At 50.0% G+C, this 19,278-nt stretch overlaps 1 protein-coding gene across 1 annotated transcript in view; it reads left to right on the top strand.

The window, feature by feature from the left end:
- Positions 1-3,811: 3,811 nt before the first annotated feature.
- The window catches only part of LOC147370225 (epididymis-specific alpha-mannosidase-like), a 53,909-nt gene continuing 38,442 nt past the window's right edge, over positions 3,812-19,278 (top strand). The window contains exons 1-6 of the mRNA XM_086404700.1: positions 3,812-3,949; positions 5,410-5,556; positions 8,059-8,164; positions 17,323-17,495; positions 17,884-17,972; positions 18,744-18,921. Coding sequence (XP_086260826.1) covers positions 3,812-3,949; positions 5,410-5,556; positions 8,059-8,164; positions 17,323-17,495; positions 17,884-17,972; positions 18,744-18,921 — 831 coding nt within the window. The remainder of the gene's footprint in view (positions 3,950-5,409; positions 5,557-8,058; positions 8,165-17,322; positions 17,496-17,883; positions 17,973-18,743; positions 18,922-19,278) is intronic.

Below are 19,278 nucleotides of genomic sequence, written 5' to 3'. Positions count from 1 at the left end.
AAAGGAGGAATAGCACCCTGCCAGACAGGAAGTGGGGGAAGATGCTTCCCAGCAGAGGGAGCAGCACCTCAAAGGCCCTGACCTGGGAAAGGGCTCGACCTGTAGGGAGGCCCTGACCCTGCAGCTGTGGTGATGGGTGGACGGCGCTCCTTTCAGGCCAGGAGCAGAGGCCAGGACTCAGCAGAGGAAAAGGGTCGTGAGGATGGGGGGTAGTGGGCCTTCCAGCAGCTTCAGGGTGGACTGAGCAGAAGAGTGGGTGGGAGGTGAGGCCAGAAAGGCAGGGGGGACATGTGCTGGAGGGCCCAGGTGCAGGCTTCGGGTCAGGCTCCCAGAGGGCAGACACGGGAGCTATGGAAGGCTGGAGCTAGAGGATGCCAGGCCCTGCTGCTGTGGGGAGCGCTTGGCACTGGGTGCAGCCCAGGCAGTCTGCCCATGAGGGCATCCTGAGCCCCCAGGCTGGTCACACGCCCTAGAGGACAGACAGCGACATGTCCCCAGGAACACACGGAAGTGGTGCTGGTGGGTCCATCGTGCGGACTCCCACGCAGCACAGAGTAGGGTCGGGCTGTTCCTTCTCTGGAACACCCAGCACAAGGCACGCTTCACGCTCTCACGATTCACTATGGCTCAGATCAGGAAGAGGTCACAGGCCACGTGCCCACGTGTGACACTGGGGACAAGCTGGCACCGCTGCGGGGTCCTGCCAAGACCATGTGTTCTCATGGTGCCCGGGCTCAGCGTTCATGGTGCAGTTCATGGTGCATCTCGTTGGCGCTGAACACATGTGTGTGGGCCCTTTTACTTGACAGCACTTTGCTGCCAGGAACCAAGGTCACGTGTCCCAGAACCTCAGTAGCCTCTTCCTCTGGACCACTGGGCATGACAGAGCCTGACCAGAAAGAACCGCTCCTGTGCTGTAGCCTGTCTCTGCAAGGAAATGCTACCTTCTCTTGAAGTGTGTTAGTCACTCAGTCATGTCTGACTCTTTGTGATCCACAGGACGGTAGCCCACCAGGCTCCCCTGTCCATGGAATTCTCAAGACAAGAATACTGGAGTGAGTAGCCATTCCCTTCTCGAGGGGATCTTCCCTATCCAGGGATTGAACCCAGGTCTCCTGGCTTGCAGGCGGATTCTTTACCATCTGAGCCACCTACTGGTTAAGAACCTGCCTGCCAATGCCAGGGATATAAACGATTCAAGTTAGATCCCTGGGTTGGATAGATACCCTAAAGAGGGCGTGGCAACACACTCCAGTGTTCTTGTCTGGAGAGTCCCATGGACAGAGGACTGGAGTCTATAGGGTCCCCAAGAATTGGACTTGACTAAAGCGGTTTAGCAAGCCACCAGTGAAGGACAGCCAGCCTCGAGGCTCTTACAGAAGCTGCCCTAACTCTCTGGGAGTCTTCTGGTCTCCAGATCTGTGAGATAATACATGTCTGCTGTTTAAGACCCTCCATGGGAGGAAGGTGCAGGTCAGGTCAGGTCAGGTCAGGTGGGTACCAGGGAGGGGATGGGAGAGAGAGGATGGAGACCTGCTTGGAGACCGTGTTCTCCAGATGTGTATGCTGGAGGAGAGGAAAAGGTGGCCAGAAGGGAGAGTGAGTCTCAGGTCTGGCAGTGATATTAAGAGCCACTCAGGCATTTGGGTGTCAGACAGAAGAGCCCACTCCCTTGCTCCTGAGCGAGGGTACAGAGACCCCTAGGCAACACTCTGGCCCCTGCAGGTGCATCACCGCGCCCACCGTCCTCCAGGAAGGAGGCCCTGTGTTGTCATCTCGCGTGCATTCCCTCAGGGCCCAGCTCCTCTAAGGGCGTCCCATTTTACAGGTGGGCTGCCGAGACCCAGAGAGCTTAGTCTTCTTGCCAAGGTCACCAGCCCTGATCCAGACTTAATTTTGAGTTTCAGGCCTTCTTGCTCCTCCACTAGTTGTGCAACCTGGGGTTCAGTTCAGTTCAGTCGCTCAGTCGTGTCCAACTCTTTGCGACCCCATGAATTGCAGCACGCCAGGCCTCCCCATCCATCACCAACTCCCGGAGTTCACCCAAACTCATGTCCATCAAGTCGGTGATGCCATGCAGCCATCTCATCCTCTGTCATCCCCTTCTCCTCCTGCCCCCAATCCCTCCCAGCATCAGAGTGTTTTCCAATGAGTCAACTCTTCGCATGAGGTGGCCAAAGTATTGGGGTTTCAGCTTTAGCATCATTCCTTCCAATGAACACCCAGGACTGATCTCCTTCAGAATGGACTGGTTGGATCTCTTTGTAGTCTAAGGGACTCTCAAGCATCTTCTCCAACACCAAAGTTCAAAAGCATCAGTTCTTTGGCACTCAGCTTTCACAGTCCAACTCTGACATCCATACATGACCATTGGAAAAACCATAGCCTTGACTAGACAGACCTTTGTTGGCAAAGTAATGTCTCTGCTTTTGAATATACTATCTAGGTTGGTCATAATTTTCCTTCCAAGGAGTAAGAGTCTTTTAATTTCATGGCTGCAATCACCATCTGCAGTGATTTTGGAGCCCAGAAAAATGAAGTCTGACAATGTTTCTGCTGGTTCCCCATCTATTTCCCATGAAGTGATGGGACCAGATACCATGATCTTAGTTTTCTGAATATTGAGCTTTAAGCCAACTTTTTCACTCTCCACTTTCACTTTCATCAAGAGGCTTTTGAGTTCCTCTTCACTTTCTGCCATAAGGGTGGTATCATCTGCTTATCTGAGGTTATTGATATTTCTCCCAGCAATCTTGATTCCAGCTTGTGCTTCTTCCAGCCCAGCATTTCTCATGATGTATTCTGCATAGAAGTTAAGTAAGCAGGGTGACAATATACAGCCTTGACGAACTCCTTTTCCTATTTGGAACCAGTCTGTTGTTCCATGTCCAATTCTAACTGTTGCTTCCTGACCTACATACAGATTTCTCAAGAGGTGGATCAGGTGGTCTGGTATTCCCATCTCTTTCAGAATTTTCCACAGTTTATTGTGATCCACATAGTCAAAGGCTTTGGCATAGTCAATAAAGCAGAAATAGATGTTTTTCTGGAACTCTCTTGCTTTTTCCATGATCCAGTGGATGTTGGCAATTTGATCTCTGGTTCCTCTGCCTTTGCTAAAACTAACTTGAACATCTGGAAGTTCATGGTTCACGTATTGCTGAAGCCTGGCTTGGAGAATTTTGAGCATTACTTTACTAGCGTGTGAGATGAGTGCAATTGTGCAGTAGTTTGAGCATTCTTTGGCACTGCAACCTCAAGTAGTCGGGTCCTATTTATGAAAGCCCATTTTTCTCCTTAAAAAAGAGATTACAATTGCTATTGCCAGGCTCAGTCTGGGGTTTCATGTGAAGGAGAGTGTATCACGGTGGGCCTCCTGGTGGTGGCAGGCCCCACACTGAGTGTTACGTTTTGCAGGGCAGTGTCAAGGAGCCAGACCAGTGGGTTGGGGGCAGGGATGGGTAAGATGCCCAGTGGGAAATACCACTGGGAGAGGCCTAAGGGAAAGGCATGAGGACTGGGGTGAGGAGAGCCAGGCCTGGCCAGAGGGAAGCTGGCAGTCCCCCCAGGGGAGGTGGTATTTGGGGTTTGTCTAAAGGTGCATGGTCAGGACACCGCAGATGGGAGCAGAGTGCTGCTGGGCAGTGAGCGAGTGCCACCTGCCTGCACTGCTCAGGTGACAGCATCTGTGTGGGTGTCACTCTGGTTTCCTTCCCACTGCATCCACCAAGGGTGGTGGCCCAGTCAGCTGGCAGGAGGCTGGGCCCTGCAGGCAGGCAGACGTCCTCCAGCCCCTGAGCTGGCCGAGGAGATGGAGCCGCGGGGCTGGCTGCCTCTGCTCCTGCAGTTGGGCCTGATGTGGCCCCCGTGGGCTCAGCCTGAGCCCCAACTAAGAGTCTTCGTGGTTCCCCACAGCCACATGGATGTGGGCTGGCTGCACACCATACAGGTAGGTGGCCCGAGTGACCCCACACACCTCTTGAAGCTGCGGTCCTTTTTCCATCTGGACTCCAGAGTGGGTTCATGTAATGGGTTTGTGCCATAAGGAGTCTCAGCCTGGACGCCATCACTACTCAGCTATGGACTGGCTGAGGGCTTTCCTGGTGGCTCAGATGGTAAAGAATCTGCCTACAGTGACGGAGACCCAGCTTTGATCCCTGGGTCAGGAAGTTCCCCTGGAGAATGCAATGGCAACCCACACCAGTGTTCTTGCCTGGAGAATTCCATGGACAGAGGAGCCTGGCGGGATACAGTCGATGGGGCCTCAAAGAGTCGGACACGATGAGCAAAAACATGGGCTGCTCTGGGCAGGGGTGAGAATGCGTCCCCGGCTGCAATGGGTGGAAGGTGTCCTCAAATATTCCTGGAGTGAACGAATGAACCAGGGCAGAGGAAAAGAGGTCAGGACTGATTTCCATAAGTTTCTGGGGCAGGTAACTGAAATGATTACCCAGGCCTACACAAGCTCTTTTCTGGGAGGAGGAAGGAAATAAATGAATAGGACCACTCTGTGATCATGGATACAATACTTTCCGTGAAACGTTAGTAAGCGAGTCACTCATTTTAAAGGGAGTCAGGCAGCAAGAGGCCCTGAGGCTGAGGGTTGAGTCTGGTCTCAGGTCACTGGGCAGCCTCTGTGGGTGGTTCCACCTGCATGTGGAACTGCTGATGTGTGGGGAAGCATGCTTGTCACCCCCAGTTTAGAGATGGGACACTGAGGCCTGGGGTGGGGTGCTGCCCAAGTCAGCATACATCGCTGCCTTGCCCCCTCACCCCCTGCCCAAGGCTCCTTGCATTCCTTTATCAGCATCTCTGGGAACCACAGTGAGCAGCCTGACCCAGATGGGAGCAGACAGAGCTCCATTCTGGGGACTCCCAGCCTCAGTGTGCAGTGGGAGATAGATCCAGAGAGATGCTCGAGCTGTCAGCTCCTCTCAGCCTCAGCTCTTGACACACACTTCCCCATCATTTCATCCCAAGAAGGCCCATCAGGGTCCCTGGATCTCACTCCCAGGGCCCCGTTGTCGACTGGTCTGTCCTCCAAGGCAGGAGTGGTCAGCACGCCCCTCTGGGCTGGCCCGTGGACTTGGCTGGACTGGCACGATCCTCTGTCATGTAGAGTGTCTGTCTCCTCATGACTCTCCTCAGGGGAAGGCTCCCATCAAAGGTTGTCTGCCCGGGTCCTTCTCTCAGTGCAGGGCTCACCGTGTGTCCATCACAGAGTGGATACCAGGCTCCCTTGTTTGAGGAGGAGGGGGACCCAACTGCAGGGCCTGGACAGGCTTGTGGGGAGTGCCAGTGGCCCCTGGACACTGTGTCTCCCTGGACGTTCCTCGTTGGTCCCTGGTCCATGCCCTCTGGTTTCCCCCACGGGTCTGGAGTGATGGTCTCTCCCCCTCCCCACCCCAGGAGAACATGCAGGCTTATGTTGCCAACGTCTACAACTCCGTGGTGGAGGAACTAACCCTTGAGAAGAAGCGCAGGTTCATTGCTGTGGAACAGGAATATTTCCGGCTGTGGTGGGATGGCGTCGCCTCGGACAAGCAGAAAGGCCAGGTAATGCTGCCCTCAGGGGGTCCTCACCAGGAAGATGAGAGCAGATGCCCTCGGGGTCCCAGGGACGACCCTTCAGGAAGCTCCTGGGTTGCGCTCCATGAGGCCAGGGCAGGGCTGCATAAACCAGGAGGCCACAACCCGGCGAGGCTGTGCCCAGGGCCCATTTAGTACAGGTTTGCGGTCAGCCCCACACCCAGGGGACAGGTTCGTGTTTGATCCTGCCTTTCTGGTTTCTCCTGAATAATTGCGGCTCTGGCAGCCCAGCCAGGCACTCAGCTGGTGTGAATGGGGTCACCTCTGACACTGGGCACTCTGGGGTGACCTGTGTGCACACCTTCTGACTTCATTTGTGGATCTCATGGTGCCCTCATGGGCACCAGAGCCCAGGACCAGCCAGGGGTGCAGGAATCCCTGTGGATTTACCTCTGGGGCTGATTAACTCCGTGTCACAGGGGGTCAGAGGCCCTGGTCCTTGGAGGGGCAGCCTGGGGCCAGGTCCTCCCCCGATCCCCATATAGTCACAGGTGGGGCTGGCTCTGCAGCTGCAGGTCCCACATCTGGAAGCAGGAGTGACCTCCCTCTTCAGAGAGGCTGTGCCCAGAATGTGCCCAGGATGTAAGCACCTAGGGTGCTTGGGGCGTGGTCCCCTCCAGGCATCACCTGCCCTCAGAGCAGTCGCTGACGGTGGAAGTCAGAGGCTCAGCCACCTGCTCAAGGCAGAGAGCTCAGATGGTGAAGCCGGTGTCCACCAGATCCACAGAGGGGATGTGACCCTGCAGCCTGTGGAGCCGAGAGAACGAGCCTCCCATCTGATGGGCTCTGCCGCGGGCCAGGTGCTGGGCTCAGGTTTGTACAGGTTACTCTACTGACTCCTCCCCACGGCCTGCACGGTGAGGACCCTTATCCTACTGCACAGAGCTGGTCCAGGTTCAGAGAGGGCAGGCATCTGGCTCAAGGTCACACAGCTTATACCTGACAGATGGATTCTGGGTCAGTATTGTGAATCAGAGCCTTGCTCTCTGGTGTCCACTGGGCAGTTTTTCCTTCTTTACACGGACACGCCCAGACCCAAATCACTTACTCTTACTCTTACTCTCACAGTTAGGTGTGCTGGCTAAGACCTAGACAGGAAATTCAATAATATGTCCCTGGAAACTAGCAATTTTCCGTGATTTGTTTGGGCTGAATCCCAGTTCCTGGATGGGGCCCAATATGAAGCAGGTGCGCATTTGAAACAGTACACAGTAGGTGTCGTTCCACATTTCTCAATGAACGATCTGCAAAGACAGTACTTTCAGATCAGATCCAAGCCGCAGTCTACCAAGAGCATGGTGTGCTCAGTGGCACGGTCTCTGACTGTATTCATGCTCCCATTCTTCCCTTCTTTCATGGATATACTTTATTGTTTGCACCATGAGGTCTGTGGGTTGTTAGCTCCCTAGTTAAAGTAAAAAGGAAAGTAACTCAGTCGTGTCCAACTGCTTCCAATCCCATGGACTGCATCCTGCCAGTCTTCTCTCTACATGGAATTTTCCAATAAGAATATTGGAGTGGATAGCCATTCACTTCTCCAGGGGGTCTTCCCAACACAGGGATCAAACCTGAGTCTCCTGCACTGTAGGCAGATTCCCCACCATCTGAGACACCAGGGAAGCCCAAGAAGGGATCAGAGTCACATCCTCAGCACTGAAAGTGCATCCTACACACTGAAGCCCCAGGAAATTTCCTTCATTCCTGTGTTCTAAAATATCTGTTAGACAGACATGTGACAAATGCAATTGGAAGAGCATTCTACAAACGTACCAGCCTGAAACCATAAAAATTATGAAACAGAAATACTCAGAAAGTGTTGGAAATTAGAGGATAAACTCCAGTATTCTTGCTTGGAGAATCCCATGGACAGAGGAGCCCAGTGGGGCACAGCCCATGGAGTCGCAAAGAGTTGGACATTACTGAGAAACTAAACATGAATGCATGCACACGTTATTAATGTGAAATAGCCTGAGTTTTGATCATTATATAGCAGTTGTAATTATCTTTTTCTTTCAAAAATGACCTAAACTATTCAGATAAAGGCATAGAGTTGATAACTTGTACTTTCAAATGGTTTAGAAAAACCATACTGTGTGTAATGACATGGGAGAGTGTTAACAGAAAGAGGTAAAAAATATTAGCAATGAGATAATCTGGAGAAGGATTTATGGGAGTTTTTTGGTACAGTTCCTGCAAGTTTTCCATAATCTTGGCATCATTCAAAAGCGAAAGCTGTGAACATATGTATCTGTGTATATGCCTGATGAAGCAGCAGCCAGGGACAGGTGCTGTTCTCGGAGCTGGACGCAGTGCTGACCAGGACAGACAGTGTTCTGCTTTTGCAGAATAAATGAGGCTGTAGAGTTTGAAGGAAGGACCATGAGATGTTATAGGCATGTGCCCAGAAACTACAACTGGCTCAGCCTGGAAGGTGTAACCTGGCCTTTTCTCTCTGCCCACTATCCCAAGGTCCGCCAGCTTGTGGCCACAGGTCGCCTGGAATTTGTCCTCGGAGGCCAGGTCATGCATGACGAGGCCGTGACCCACTTTGATGACCAGATCCTCCAGCTCACAGGTTTGATTACCCTTCCCCAGATCAGGGTCCCTGTGGCCTCCTGTGGGGCTGGGACTGGGTGTCTGAGCCCTGGTCCTAGGCTCCATCTTCCCCTCTCAGCAGGAGACTGTGACCAGTCAGCACTGTGACTGCTGGCACCATGTCCATGTCTGTGCCTGAGTGCAGGGGATGAGGGTGTGGATTCTAGACAAGCCAGCCTGGCTGACTCCTGACTCTGCTAACTCCCAACACTGTGACCCTGGCATGTGATGCAGCCTCATTAGGGCTCGGTTCCCTCCTCTGTGAAAGTGCTCAGTAGTGATGGAAGGTCTACCTCAAAGTGGTGTTATGGAGATTCCTTTCAGTTCAGTTCAGTTGCTCAGTCATGTCCGACTCTTTGTGACCCCATGAACCACAGCACACCAGGCCTCCCTCTCCATCACCAACTCCCAGAGTCCACCCAAACCCATGTCCACTGAGTCGGTGATGCCATCCAACCATCTCATCCTCTGTCGTCCCCTTCTCTTCCTGCCCTCAATCCCTCCCAGCATCAGGTTATCGGGATTAAATTGGGATAATTCCAACAGAGCACATAGTGTACAGTGTGTGGGTCCCTAGTAAATGATCAGTAAAGGCCAGATGCCATCTCTGCCATCACCTCACCCACCAGCACTAGCACCATCACCACCACTAACAGCTCAGCACATCATTGTATCACTTCTAACACCAGCACCTTCAACACGATCACCATCACAACCATTCCCACCACCATCACCATCCACACCTGCACCACCTCCAACACCAGTGTCACTGCGACCATCAGCACCACCATTATCACCACCATCAGCACCGCCATCATCACCACCATCAGCACCACCATCAGCACCACCATTATCACCACCATTATCACCACCATCAGCACCACCATTATCACCACCATCCCCTGCACCACCACTCACATGGCAACTAGTGGGCACATTCCTCTCCATTTAACAAGTGTTCTCTACACATATCACCTCAGTTCAGTTCAGCCGCTCAGTCGTGTCCGACTCTTTGCGACCCCATGAATCGCAGCATGCCAGGCCTCCCTGTCCATCACCAACTCCCAGAGTTCACTCAGACTCACCTCCATCGAGTCAGTGATGCCATCCAGCCACCTCATCCTCTGTCATCCCCTTCTCCTCCTGCCCACAATCCCTCCCAGCATCAGAGTCTTTTCCAATGAGTCAACTCTTCGCATGAGGTGGCCAAAGTACTGGAGTTTCAGCTTTAGCATCATTCCCTCCAAAGAAATCCCAGGGCTGATCTTCAGAATGGACTGGTTGGATCTCCTTGCAATCCAAGGGACTCTCAAGAGTCTTCTCCAACACCACAGTGCAAAAGCATCAGTTCTTCGGTGCTCAGCCTTCTTTACAGTCCAACTCTCACATCCATACATGACCACTGGAAAAACCATAGCCTTGACTAGATGGACCTTTGTTGGCAAAGTAATGTCTCTGCTTTTGAATATGCTATCTAGGTTGGTCATAACATATCACCTCACTCACCAGTAAAGGCAGGGTGTGCAGGGGCATCATGGCTCTCAGGCTCCTTTGCAGAATAGAGTATAGAATAGAGAATACAAGCAGAATAGAGAATACAAGAAGGACAAAGAGTCAGTGGATGAGCCAGGATTGACTGCAGTGTGTGCTGAGCTCTACCCATTCTCACTCCACTAAAGAGGCACTGTGTGTAGGACATCACAATGGCATTGGGGTTTCCTTTCCTCCAAATGTGTTCCGTTTTATGGCTGAGTAATATTCCATTGCATATATGTATCACAACTTCTTTATCCATGTCAACAGATATCTAGGCTGCTTCCATATCCTAGCTATTGCAAATCATCCTACAGTGAACATTAGGAGTACAATGTGCCTTTCATTATTAGGGTATAGGAGTTCAAGGGATTTCAGTTTATTACTTTTATATCCTGTAACTTTACTATGAACAGTATGAAAAGGCAAAAGGATGGGATACTGAAAGAGGAACTCCCCAATCACTAAGTGGCCAATATGCTACTGGAGATCAGTGGAGAAACAACTCCAGAAAGAATGAAGGAATAGAGCCAAAGCAAAAACAATACCCAGCTGTGGATGTGACTGGTGATAGAAGCAAGGTCCAATGCCGTAAAGAGCAATATTGCATAGGAACCTGGAATGTCAGGTCCATGAATCAAGGCAAATTTGAAGTGGTCAAACAGGAGATGGCAAGAGTGAACGTCGACATTCTAGGAATCAGCGAACTAAAATGGACTGAAATGGGTGAATTTAACTCAGATGACCATTACATCTACTACTGCGGGCAGGAATCCCTTAGAAGAAATGGAGAAGCCACCATGGTCAAAAATAGTCTGAAATGCAGTACTTGGATGCAATCTCAAAAATGACAGAATGATCTTTATTCATTTCCAAGGCAAACCATTCAATATCACAGTAATCCAAGTCTGTGCCCCAACCAGTAACGCTGAAGAAGCTGAAGTTGAACGGTTCTATGAAGACCTACAAGACCTTTTAGAACTAACACCCAAAAAAGATGTCCTTTTCATTATAGGGGACTGGAATGCAAAAGTAGGAAGTCAAGAAACACCTGGAGTAACAGGCAAATTTGGCAACACCAAAATCAGATTGATTATATTCTTTGTAGCCAAAGATGGAGAAGCTCTATACAGTCAGCAAAAACAAGACCAGGAGCTGACTGTGGCTCAGATCATGAGCTCCTTATTGCCAAATTCAGACTTAAATTGAAGAAAGTAGGGAAAACCACTAGATCATTCAGGTATGACCTAAATCAAATCCCTTATGATTATACAGTGGAACTGAGAAATAGATTTAAGGGACTAGATCTGATAGACAGAGTGCCTGATGAACTATGGACTGAGGTTCATGACACTATACAGGAGACAGGGATCAAGACCATCCCCATGGAAAAGAAATGCAAAAAAAGCAAAATGGCTGTCTGGGGAGGCCTTACAGATAGCTGTGAAAAGAAGAGAAGTGAAAAGCAAAGGAGAAAAGGAAAGATATAAGTATCTGAATGCAGAGTTCCAAAGAATAGCAAGAAGAGATAAGAAAGCCTTCTTCAGTGATCAATGCAAAGAAATAGAAGAAAACAACAGAATGGGAAAGACTAGAGATCTCTTCAAGAAAATTAGAGATACCAAGGGAACATTTCATGCAAAGATGGGCTCGATAAAGGACAGAAATGGCATGGACCTAACAGAAGCAGAAGATATTAAGCAGAGGTGGCAAGAACACACAGAAGAACTGTACAAAAAAGATCTTCATGACCAAGATAATCACGATGGTGTGATCACTGACCTAGAGCCAGACATCCTGGAATGTGAAGTCAAGTGGGCCTTAGAAAGCATCACTATGAACAAAGCTAGTGGAGGTGATGGAATTCCAGTTGAGCTATTCCAAATCCTAAAAGATGATGCTGTCAAAGTGCTGCACTCAATATGCCAGCAAATTTGGAAAACTCAGCAGTGGCCACAGGACTGGGAAAGGTCAGTTTTCATTCCAATCCCAAAGAAAGGCAATGCCAAAGAATGTTTAAACTACCATACAATTGCACTCATCTCACACGCTAGTAAAGTAATGCTCAAGATTCTCCAAGCCAGGATTCAGCAATACATGAACTGTGAACTTCCAGATGTTCAAGCTGGTTTTAAGGCAGAGGAACCAGAGATCAAATTGCCAACATACGCTGGATCATGGAAAAAGCAAGAGAGTTCCAGAAAAACATCTATTTCTGCTTTATTGACTATGCCAAAGCCTTTGACTATGTGGATCACAAGAAACTGTGGAAAATTCTGAAAGAGATGGGAATACCAGACCACCTGATGTGCCTCTTGAGAAACCTATATGCAGGTCAGGAAGCAAGAGTTAGAACTGGACATGGAACAACAGACTGGTTCCAAATAGGAAAAATAGTACATCAAGGGTGTATACTGTCACCCTGCTTATTGGGGCTCCAAAATCACTGCAGATGGTGACTGCAGCCATGCAATTAAAAGACACTTACTCCTTGGAAGGAAAGTTATGACCAACCTAGATAGCATATTCAAAAGCAGAGACATTACTTTGCCAACAAAGGTCTGTGCCGGGGACCAGCCCCGGCTGATCCAGGGAATTCGAAGCGGGGACGGCGTCGGCGAAGATCAGGAAACAATTGCTTAATTAAACGTTAATTAAGGATATAAAGAGTAATAGAATGAGGATAGCTCAGTAGGAAAATTCAGTGGAGAAAAGAGGCTGAAATAAGGATAGCTCAGTGAGGAAATTCAGTGTAGAAAAGAGGCTGAATAATTCAGCCAGAAGGTAAGAGAAAGAACGACATGGTGAGACCAAGTTTCGGTGAACAAGGCCCGCACTTTATTTTCCAAAGTAGTTTTTATACCTTAAGTTATGCATAGAGGATAATGGGGGAAGGGGTAGAGTCATGCAGTAAGCCAGGCTTTCTTCCTGCAAACTTATCATATGCAAAAGTTTAGGTGATTTGCATCATCTTCTGGCCCGGAGGCCTTTTTCTCTAAAGGTGATTATTCTAAAGTCAGGCGCCAGCCTCCAAAAAGCATTAGATAAAGTTGCATTCCTACAGAGCAAAGGTGTGGTGGGCTATAACAAGAAAAAGAATTAATTCAAGGGTCCCAGGTTACAAACATTAAAGCTACTATTTAAACCAATTATATTAATCAATACACTGCCAGGGACACAGCAGGTAAGGGATATGGAGACTTAGCAGCAAACATTGGCCCAACAAGTGAAAATCCCTTCACCAATACAATTTCTAATCAATCTTTTGACTGCTCAAAGGAATCTGTATTTAGACAGTTTAGAACATCTCATGCCTCTCACAGTTTGGAGGCTCTGAGCAATCACATGTGGCCGGAAGAACCTATTCAGGCAGGCTAGAGGACTTCCAAGGGAGTTTGTAGGTTGAAACACTGTCACACCCAGGAATTATTAACTGGAGCTATAAGCTAACTCTTTTTTCAGAGAGGTAGTGGGGGACAGCCCCCCGTAAAGTCAGAAGTGTAGGTGAAAGCACAAAACAGAAAGTAGGCAGACTCTGGTTTTGGGGGTAGATTGCTCGAGAATTTCCAGGGAGACTCCTGAGGCTTGATCCCGCCTTTGCGTATGCCAAGCCTCCTTCCTCATGACCTTTGCCAGAGGCGGAGCTCGCTCCCCGCAGGTCTGTCTAGTCAAGGCTATGGTTTTTCCAGTGGTCATGTATGGATGTGAGAGTTGGACTGTGAAGAAAGCTGAGCACCAAAGAATTAATGCTTTTGAACTGTGGTGTTGGAGAAGACTCTTGAGAGTCCCTTGGACTGCAAGGAGATCCAACCAGTCCATTCTAAAGGAGATCAGCCCTGGGTGTTTTTTGGAAGGAATGATACTAAAGCTGAAACTCCAGTACTTTGGCCACCTCATGCGAAGAGTTGACTCATTGGAAAAGACTCTGATGCTGGGAGGGATTGGGGGCAGGAGGAGAAGGGGATGACAGAGGATGAGATGGCTGGATGGCATCACTGACTCGATGGACGTGAGTCTGGGTGAACTCTGGGAGTTGATGGACAGGGAGGCCTGGCGTGCTGCGATTCATGGGGTCGCAAAGAGTCAGACACAACTGAACGACTGAACTGAACTGAACTGAGCTTTACTACATTCACTGATTCCCTCTAGTAATTTTCTGGTGGCATCTTTAGAGTTTTCTCTGTATATTATCGTGTTAACAGCAAACTGTGAGAATTTTACTTCTTTTCCTGTCTGGATTCTTTTTTTTTTCTTCTTCTCTGATTGCTGTAGCTAAGACTTCCCAAACTATGTTGAATAATAGTGGCAAGAGTGGGCTGCTGCTGCTAAGTCGCTTCAGTCGTGTCCGACTCTGTGCGACCCCATAAACAGCAGCCCACCAGGCTCCCCCGTCCCTGGGATTCTCCAGGCAAGAACACTGGAGTGGGTTTCCATTTCCTTCTCCATTGCGTGAAAGTGAAAAGTGAAAGTGAAGTCGCTCAGTCGCGACTGACTAGTAGAGACCCCATGGAATGCAGCCCACCAGACTCCTCCATCCATGGGATTTTCTATGCAAGAGTACTGGAGTGGCTTGCCATTGCCTTCTCCCTTGTCTTATTCCTCATCTTAGAGGAAATGCTTTCCGTTTCTCACTGTTGAGAACAGTGCTTGCTCTGGCTTTGTCGTGTAAGTCCTTTATTGTGTTAGGTGTGCTCCTTGTATGTCTACTGTCTGAAGAGTTATAATAAATAAGTGTAGAATTTTGTCAAAAGCTTTCTCTTAATCTACTGAGATGACCACGTGGCTTTTATCTTTCATTTTGTTAAGATGGCATGTCATATTGATTGATTTGTCTCTTGTGTGATGGTGATATTCTGTATATTGGAGAATCCTTGCACCCCTGAGATAAAGTCTACTTCATCATGAAGTATGATCTTTTTAATGTGTTGTTCGATTCAGTTGGCTAGAATTTTGTTGAGTATTTTTACATCTATTTTCACCAGTGATATTGGCATGTAAGTTTCTTTTTTGTGCCATCTTTGTCTGGTTTTGTTATCCGGGTGATGGTGGCCATGTATAATGAACTGGGATGATTTTTTCCTGTGCAATTTTCTGGAAGAGTTTGAGCAGGATAGGTAACAGCTGTTTTCAAAACTTTTGACAGAATTCGCCTGTGAAGTTCTCTTGCCCTGGGTGTTTCTCTGTTGGAAAATTTTGTGAATACAGTTTTGGGAATCTGTGCTTGTGACTGGCCTGTTCATATTTTCTATTTCTTTCTGGTTCAGTTTTGGAAAGGAGTATTTTTCTAAGAATGTGTACATTTCTTCCATGTTATCCATTTTATTGGCATATATTTCCTCATAGTAGTCTCTTATGATCTTTTGTATTTCTGTGTTGTCTGATATAACTAATTTTTCATTTTCAATTTTATTGATTTGAATCTTTCTATTATTTTTGATAAGTCTGGCTAATGATTTATCAATTTTGTTTAGCTTCTCCAAGAATCAGATTTTTGTTGTATTGATCTTTCCTATTGTCTATTTCTTTTTTTTTTTTTCATTTATCTGCTCTGATGTTTATGATTTCTTTCCTTCTACTAACTTTGGGGGGGTTTTGTTCTTCTTTTCTGTTGCTTTAGTGCAAAGTTAGATTGTGTATTTGATGGTTCTCTTGTTTCTTGAGGTAGGCTTGTATTGGTATAAACCTCCCTTTTAGCACTGCTTTTACTGCATCCCATAGGTTTTGAGTCACTGTGTTTTCATTCTCCTAGGTCTTGATAAACACTCTCGAGACTTAGTTTTAGATAGAATATCTCAATGGGGGAATGGCGGTTTTCCCAGCAGCTCAGAGGACAGGACGAGCTGAGTGTGGGCATCAGGCCCTGGGGATGCGAGCTCATCCTCTCCCTGAGGTGACACTTCTCAGCTGGGATTCTCAGCAGAGGCCTGGAAGAGAGGTGGGACACAAAAGGGTGCCCCCAGTGACCCCATCCTCTGAGAGGGAGCCCAGCTCAGGTCACATGGGGGCTGGGGCTCCCATAACTGCAGTGACAGAAGCAAATGTCCCCAAGAGGGAAGGACACGCCTGGGGCAGTCCTGAGAGGACCCTGCTGTCCTGGTTATTCCTGCCCCAGCTCTCGGCCTGTGCCCACCCCCTCCCCCTCCCAATACCAGTAATCCCCTGTCTCCTGGGTGCCCCTCTGTTCCACCTCCCTGCTTCTCTCTGACTCCTCCTCAGCAGAGTTAAAAACTGCTTAACATTCTCCTGAGGAGGAAGGAAGCAGGTCTCTCCAGCTGAGGCGGAGACCACAATTCCAGTGTCCCCTTGGCCTCTCGGGCACCTTGGCCCCTGCACTCTTGCCCCGCCCTCCATTACTGGGCAGGGAGGTCTTGACCTGGTCTTTGTGCTCATTAGGACGCTGGTTCAGCTGCAAGAAGGTGACTGAGTGACAGTGACTCAAGCAAGAGGGAAGGTTACTTCTCTCAGCGAGGGGGTGGGGCATGGAGTCTACACTGAGGGCTGTTCTGGGCCATCAGGGGTCACTGCTCCACAGAGTAATGAGGCTTCCAGTAGCTGGTGTGTTTTGCTCTGCCACCCCACAGGGTGTCCCTGTCTTCCTTGCATGGCTGAAGGTGCCTCACCCCCCTGGAATATCATCTCAGTTGGGAAGGGGAGGGGAATGAAGGGAAGAGGGCAGTGCATCCTCGAAAAGGTGACCCTGAACTACCTTCATCACTTCTGGGCACATCCACTGTTCAGAACCTCATCACGTGGTCTGTCATCCTCAGGAGGCAGGGGAATGCAGGCTCCTGCCGGGAGTCTATTACCCTGTCCTAATTAGGAGGGGCTGTGTGGTTCTGTTCCTAAAAGGCAGAGGGGAGAGTATATGTTGGGCAAAGATTAATTGTTTTATGCATTAATCACCTGTTCATCTGGACCTCAGGAAGATTTTCTAACAGTGTTGAAAAAACCTGAGGTACACTGAGCTGTCATTAAGATATTTACTGCTTCCTTACAAAGAAGGGGGAGGATTTAGGGACGGATTCTGCAGCCCACTGATGTTTCTCATATTCTCATATCCTCTCCCACATGATCACAGAATGGCTGCTACAGCTCCAGTCATCAGGAAAGAAAAGGGGTACAAGGGGACATTGCTTGCTGAATCTTCTTAAAATAGAAAATGTGTGAATTCTTGCCCTGAAACTCAAGCCAGTTAAGCCCATACATCTTTTCAGCTATAACTATTTGCATGCCCACTTCTAGTTCCCACAGAGGTGGAGAAAACAAGAATCAGGCAGAGGTGGGTGATCTTTCCATGACCTGTGGGACCAGTGCTAAGTCATCCCTTGGGTCTGGGTCAATATTCCCTGACTGAAGTGAGGATTCTGAGTGTGGAATTAGGGGACATCAGACCTGCCCTCCTCAGGCAGATGATATGGGGACAGGGTGTGCCCTTCACAGATTGCTGAACCCCCATCTCAGACCCCCCATCCCCAAGTCTTCCGCCTCTTCTCCAGCTGCTCCTCCTTGGTCTCCTCTGCTTCCTGCACCTCCTCTGCTGCTCCCACTGGTCCCTGAGTTCTCAGAGCCCACCCCAAGTCCAACCGCCTGGCTGTCTCTTTGCAGAAGGACACGGCTTTCTCTATGAAACATTTGGGGTCCGGCCACAGTTCTCCTGGCAGGTGGACCCGTTTGGTGCATCCTCCACGACCCCCACCCTCTTTGCCCTGGCGGGCTTCAATGCCCACGTCATCTCCAGGATCGACTACGACCTGAAGGAGGCCATGCAGGATAACCGGGTGAGTGGTGAGCCGCATCTACTCAGCCACTTTCTCACCATCAGAACTGAAAAAAGCAGCAGTACCTTTAGTAATAGTGATGAGCTCCCGGTGTCTGCAGGCATTCAAGCCGAGTTACAGACAGCCTGGATGGCAGGTCCTGACAGAGAGTCCTGCCCTGAGGAGGGTCAGATGAAGGTGCAGACAGGCACCATCTGGAGGGCCGATTCCTCCGCCTCCTGTGGCTTTGGGAGGTCAGGGCGAATCTTGAGGAGGGGGCAGCAGAGGAGGATCTTGACCTGAACCCCTGAGAGCAACGGGGGCGGCGAGGAGACTCAGGCGGGGCCTGGGGGGGAGCTGGCAGCCGTGTCACCCCTGTGCCCTCACTCCCTTCCCTCTGGGTTTGCAGCAGCTGCAGTTCGTGTGGCGAGGGTCCAGATCCCTGTCGGCACAACAGGAAATCTTCACACACGTCCTGGACCAGTTTGGCTACTGCTCGTGAGCACCTGCCTCGGGCCAGCCCCCATCCCAGCTCCCTCCCTGAGGACCACCTCAGGCACGCCCCTCATGGCCAGCCCTGAGGGCACGCACTGAGCACCCATCTTACAGAAAGAACAACTGAGGCCTGGACATGCGCAGTAGCAGCTGTAGGGCAGCTGCACTGGGCTCAGAAGGCAGCACCAAGGCCTCCGTGTCCTCAGTCTCCCTGGGTCTGAGGATTTTGTAATACTGCTCTGTCTTTATATAGAATTTTGTGATTCTGTTCATCACGATGTTTTTTGCTTTTTTTTTTTTTTATTTGAAAAGTGTGAAAATCTCATTAAATTGTTACTGAGATTTTTACAAGTGCGCAGTTTTGTGTGAAGGCAAGTATCTCAGTTGCCTCATTCTGGTCCCAGCCCTGCTCGGGGTTCTTGGAATCAGAACTGAAGGGCACAAGGATGACCTAAAGAATGAGTGATCGCATGAATTGCTCCTGATCCACGTGAAGGAAGTGGGGCCCAGAGGTTGTGGGCTCCACGGAACAGCTGAAAAAATATGGGCTTGTAGGGTCACGTGCCCAAGGTCCTGCAGGGCTGAAAGGTGATGCCTTCTGTCCACTCAGCTCTCATCTGCCCACCACCGCCCTCTGCCCTCTGATGGGAGACAGAGGCCCCGAGCCAGGTCTGCAGGCATAGTTGCTCTGGCCTTGCTGAGTCTTCCCGACCTCCTAGGTCTCGGGCTGCTGCCCTTCTCAGGGCTGGTCCCTAACACTTGTTTCTCTCTCAGTGAGGGATTTTACTGGGATGGCGACCCAGTCTTCCCAGGTCCACCCAAGAATGGCCTGTACCCCTTCATGGAAATCCCTGTCACTGAGGACACCATCCCAAGCTTTACCAATCTCCTGGTGAACAACGTGTTGGCTCGAGCCACCTGGTTCCGGACACCACACATCCTCTGGCCCTGGGTAAGTGGGGGTCCCTGGCCCTGATCGCTCAACTCTGCACAAGGGCTGCTCTCATGTGTCCCACCCCAGCAGCCGGGTCCACCCCAGGATGGTGTGTCCTGTTCTAATCAGGCCAGTGTCCATCCAGACAGTGGGCCATCCCAGCTCCGGCTCAGTCCTCCTTCCCTGCACCCCGAGTCCTCACCCAGTCTACCAGCTCCTCACCCCACCCTGGATCACCCCAACAACCTCTGCCTCCAATGCAGCCCCTGCCCCACGCAGGCTCCAGCCTCTCCCCAGCTCTCCCCTCCTTTCTCCTTCTCAATGCTGGGAGCAGAGGCTTCGGCCTGAATCCTGGCTTCCTACTCAGGGGCTGTG

This window comes from Bos grunniens, chromosome 6 (assembly GCF_055505025.1).
Source record: "Bos grunniens cultivar Pamir isolate PY7600 chromosome 6, Bosgru_T2T1.0, whole genome shotgun sequence".
NCBI lineage: Eukaryota > Metazoa > Chordata > Mammalia > Artiodactyla > Bovidae > Bos > Bos grunniens.
The sequence above is the reverse complement of the archived record's forward strand: the minus strand, read 5'-3'. Positions and strand labels throughout refer to the sequence as shown.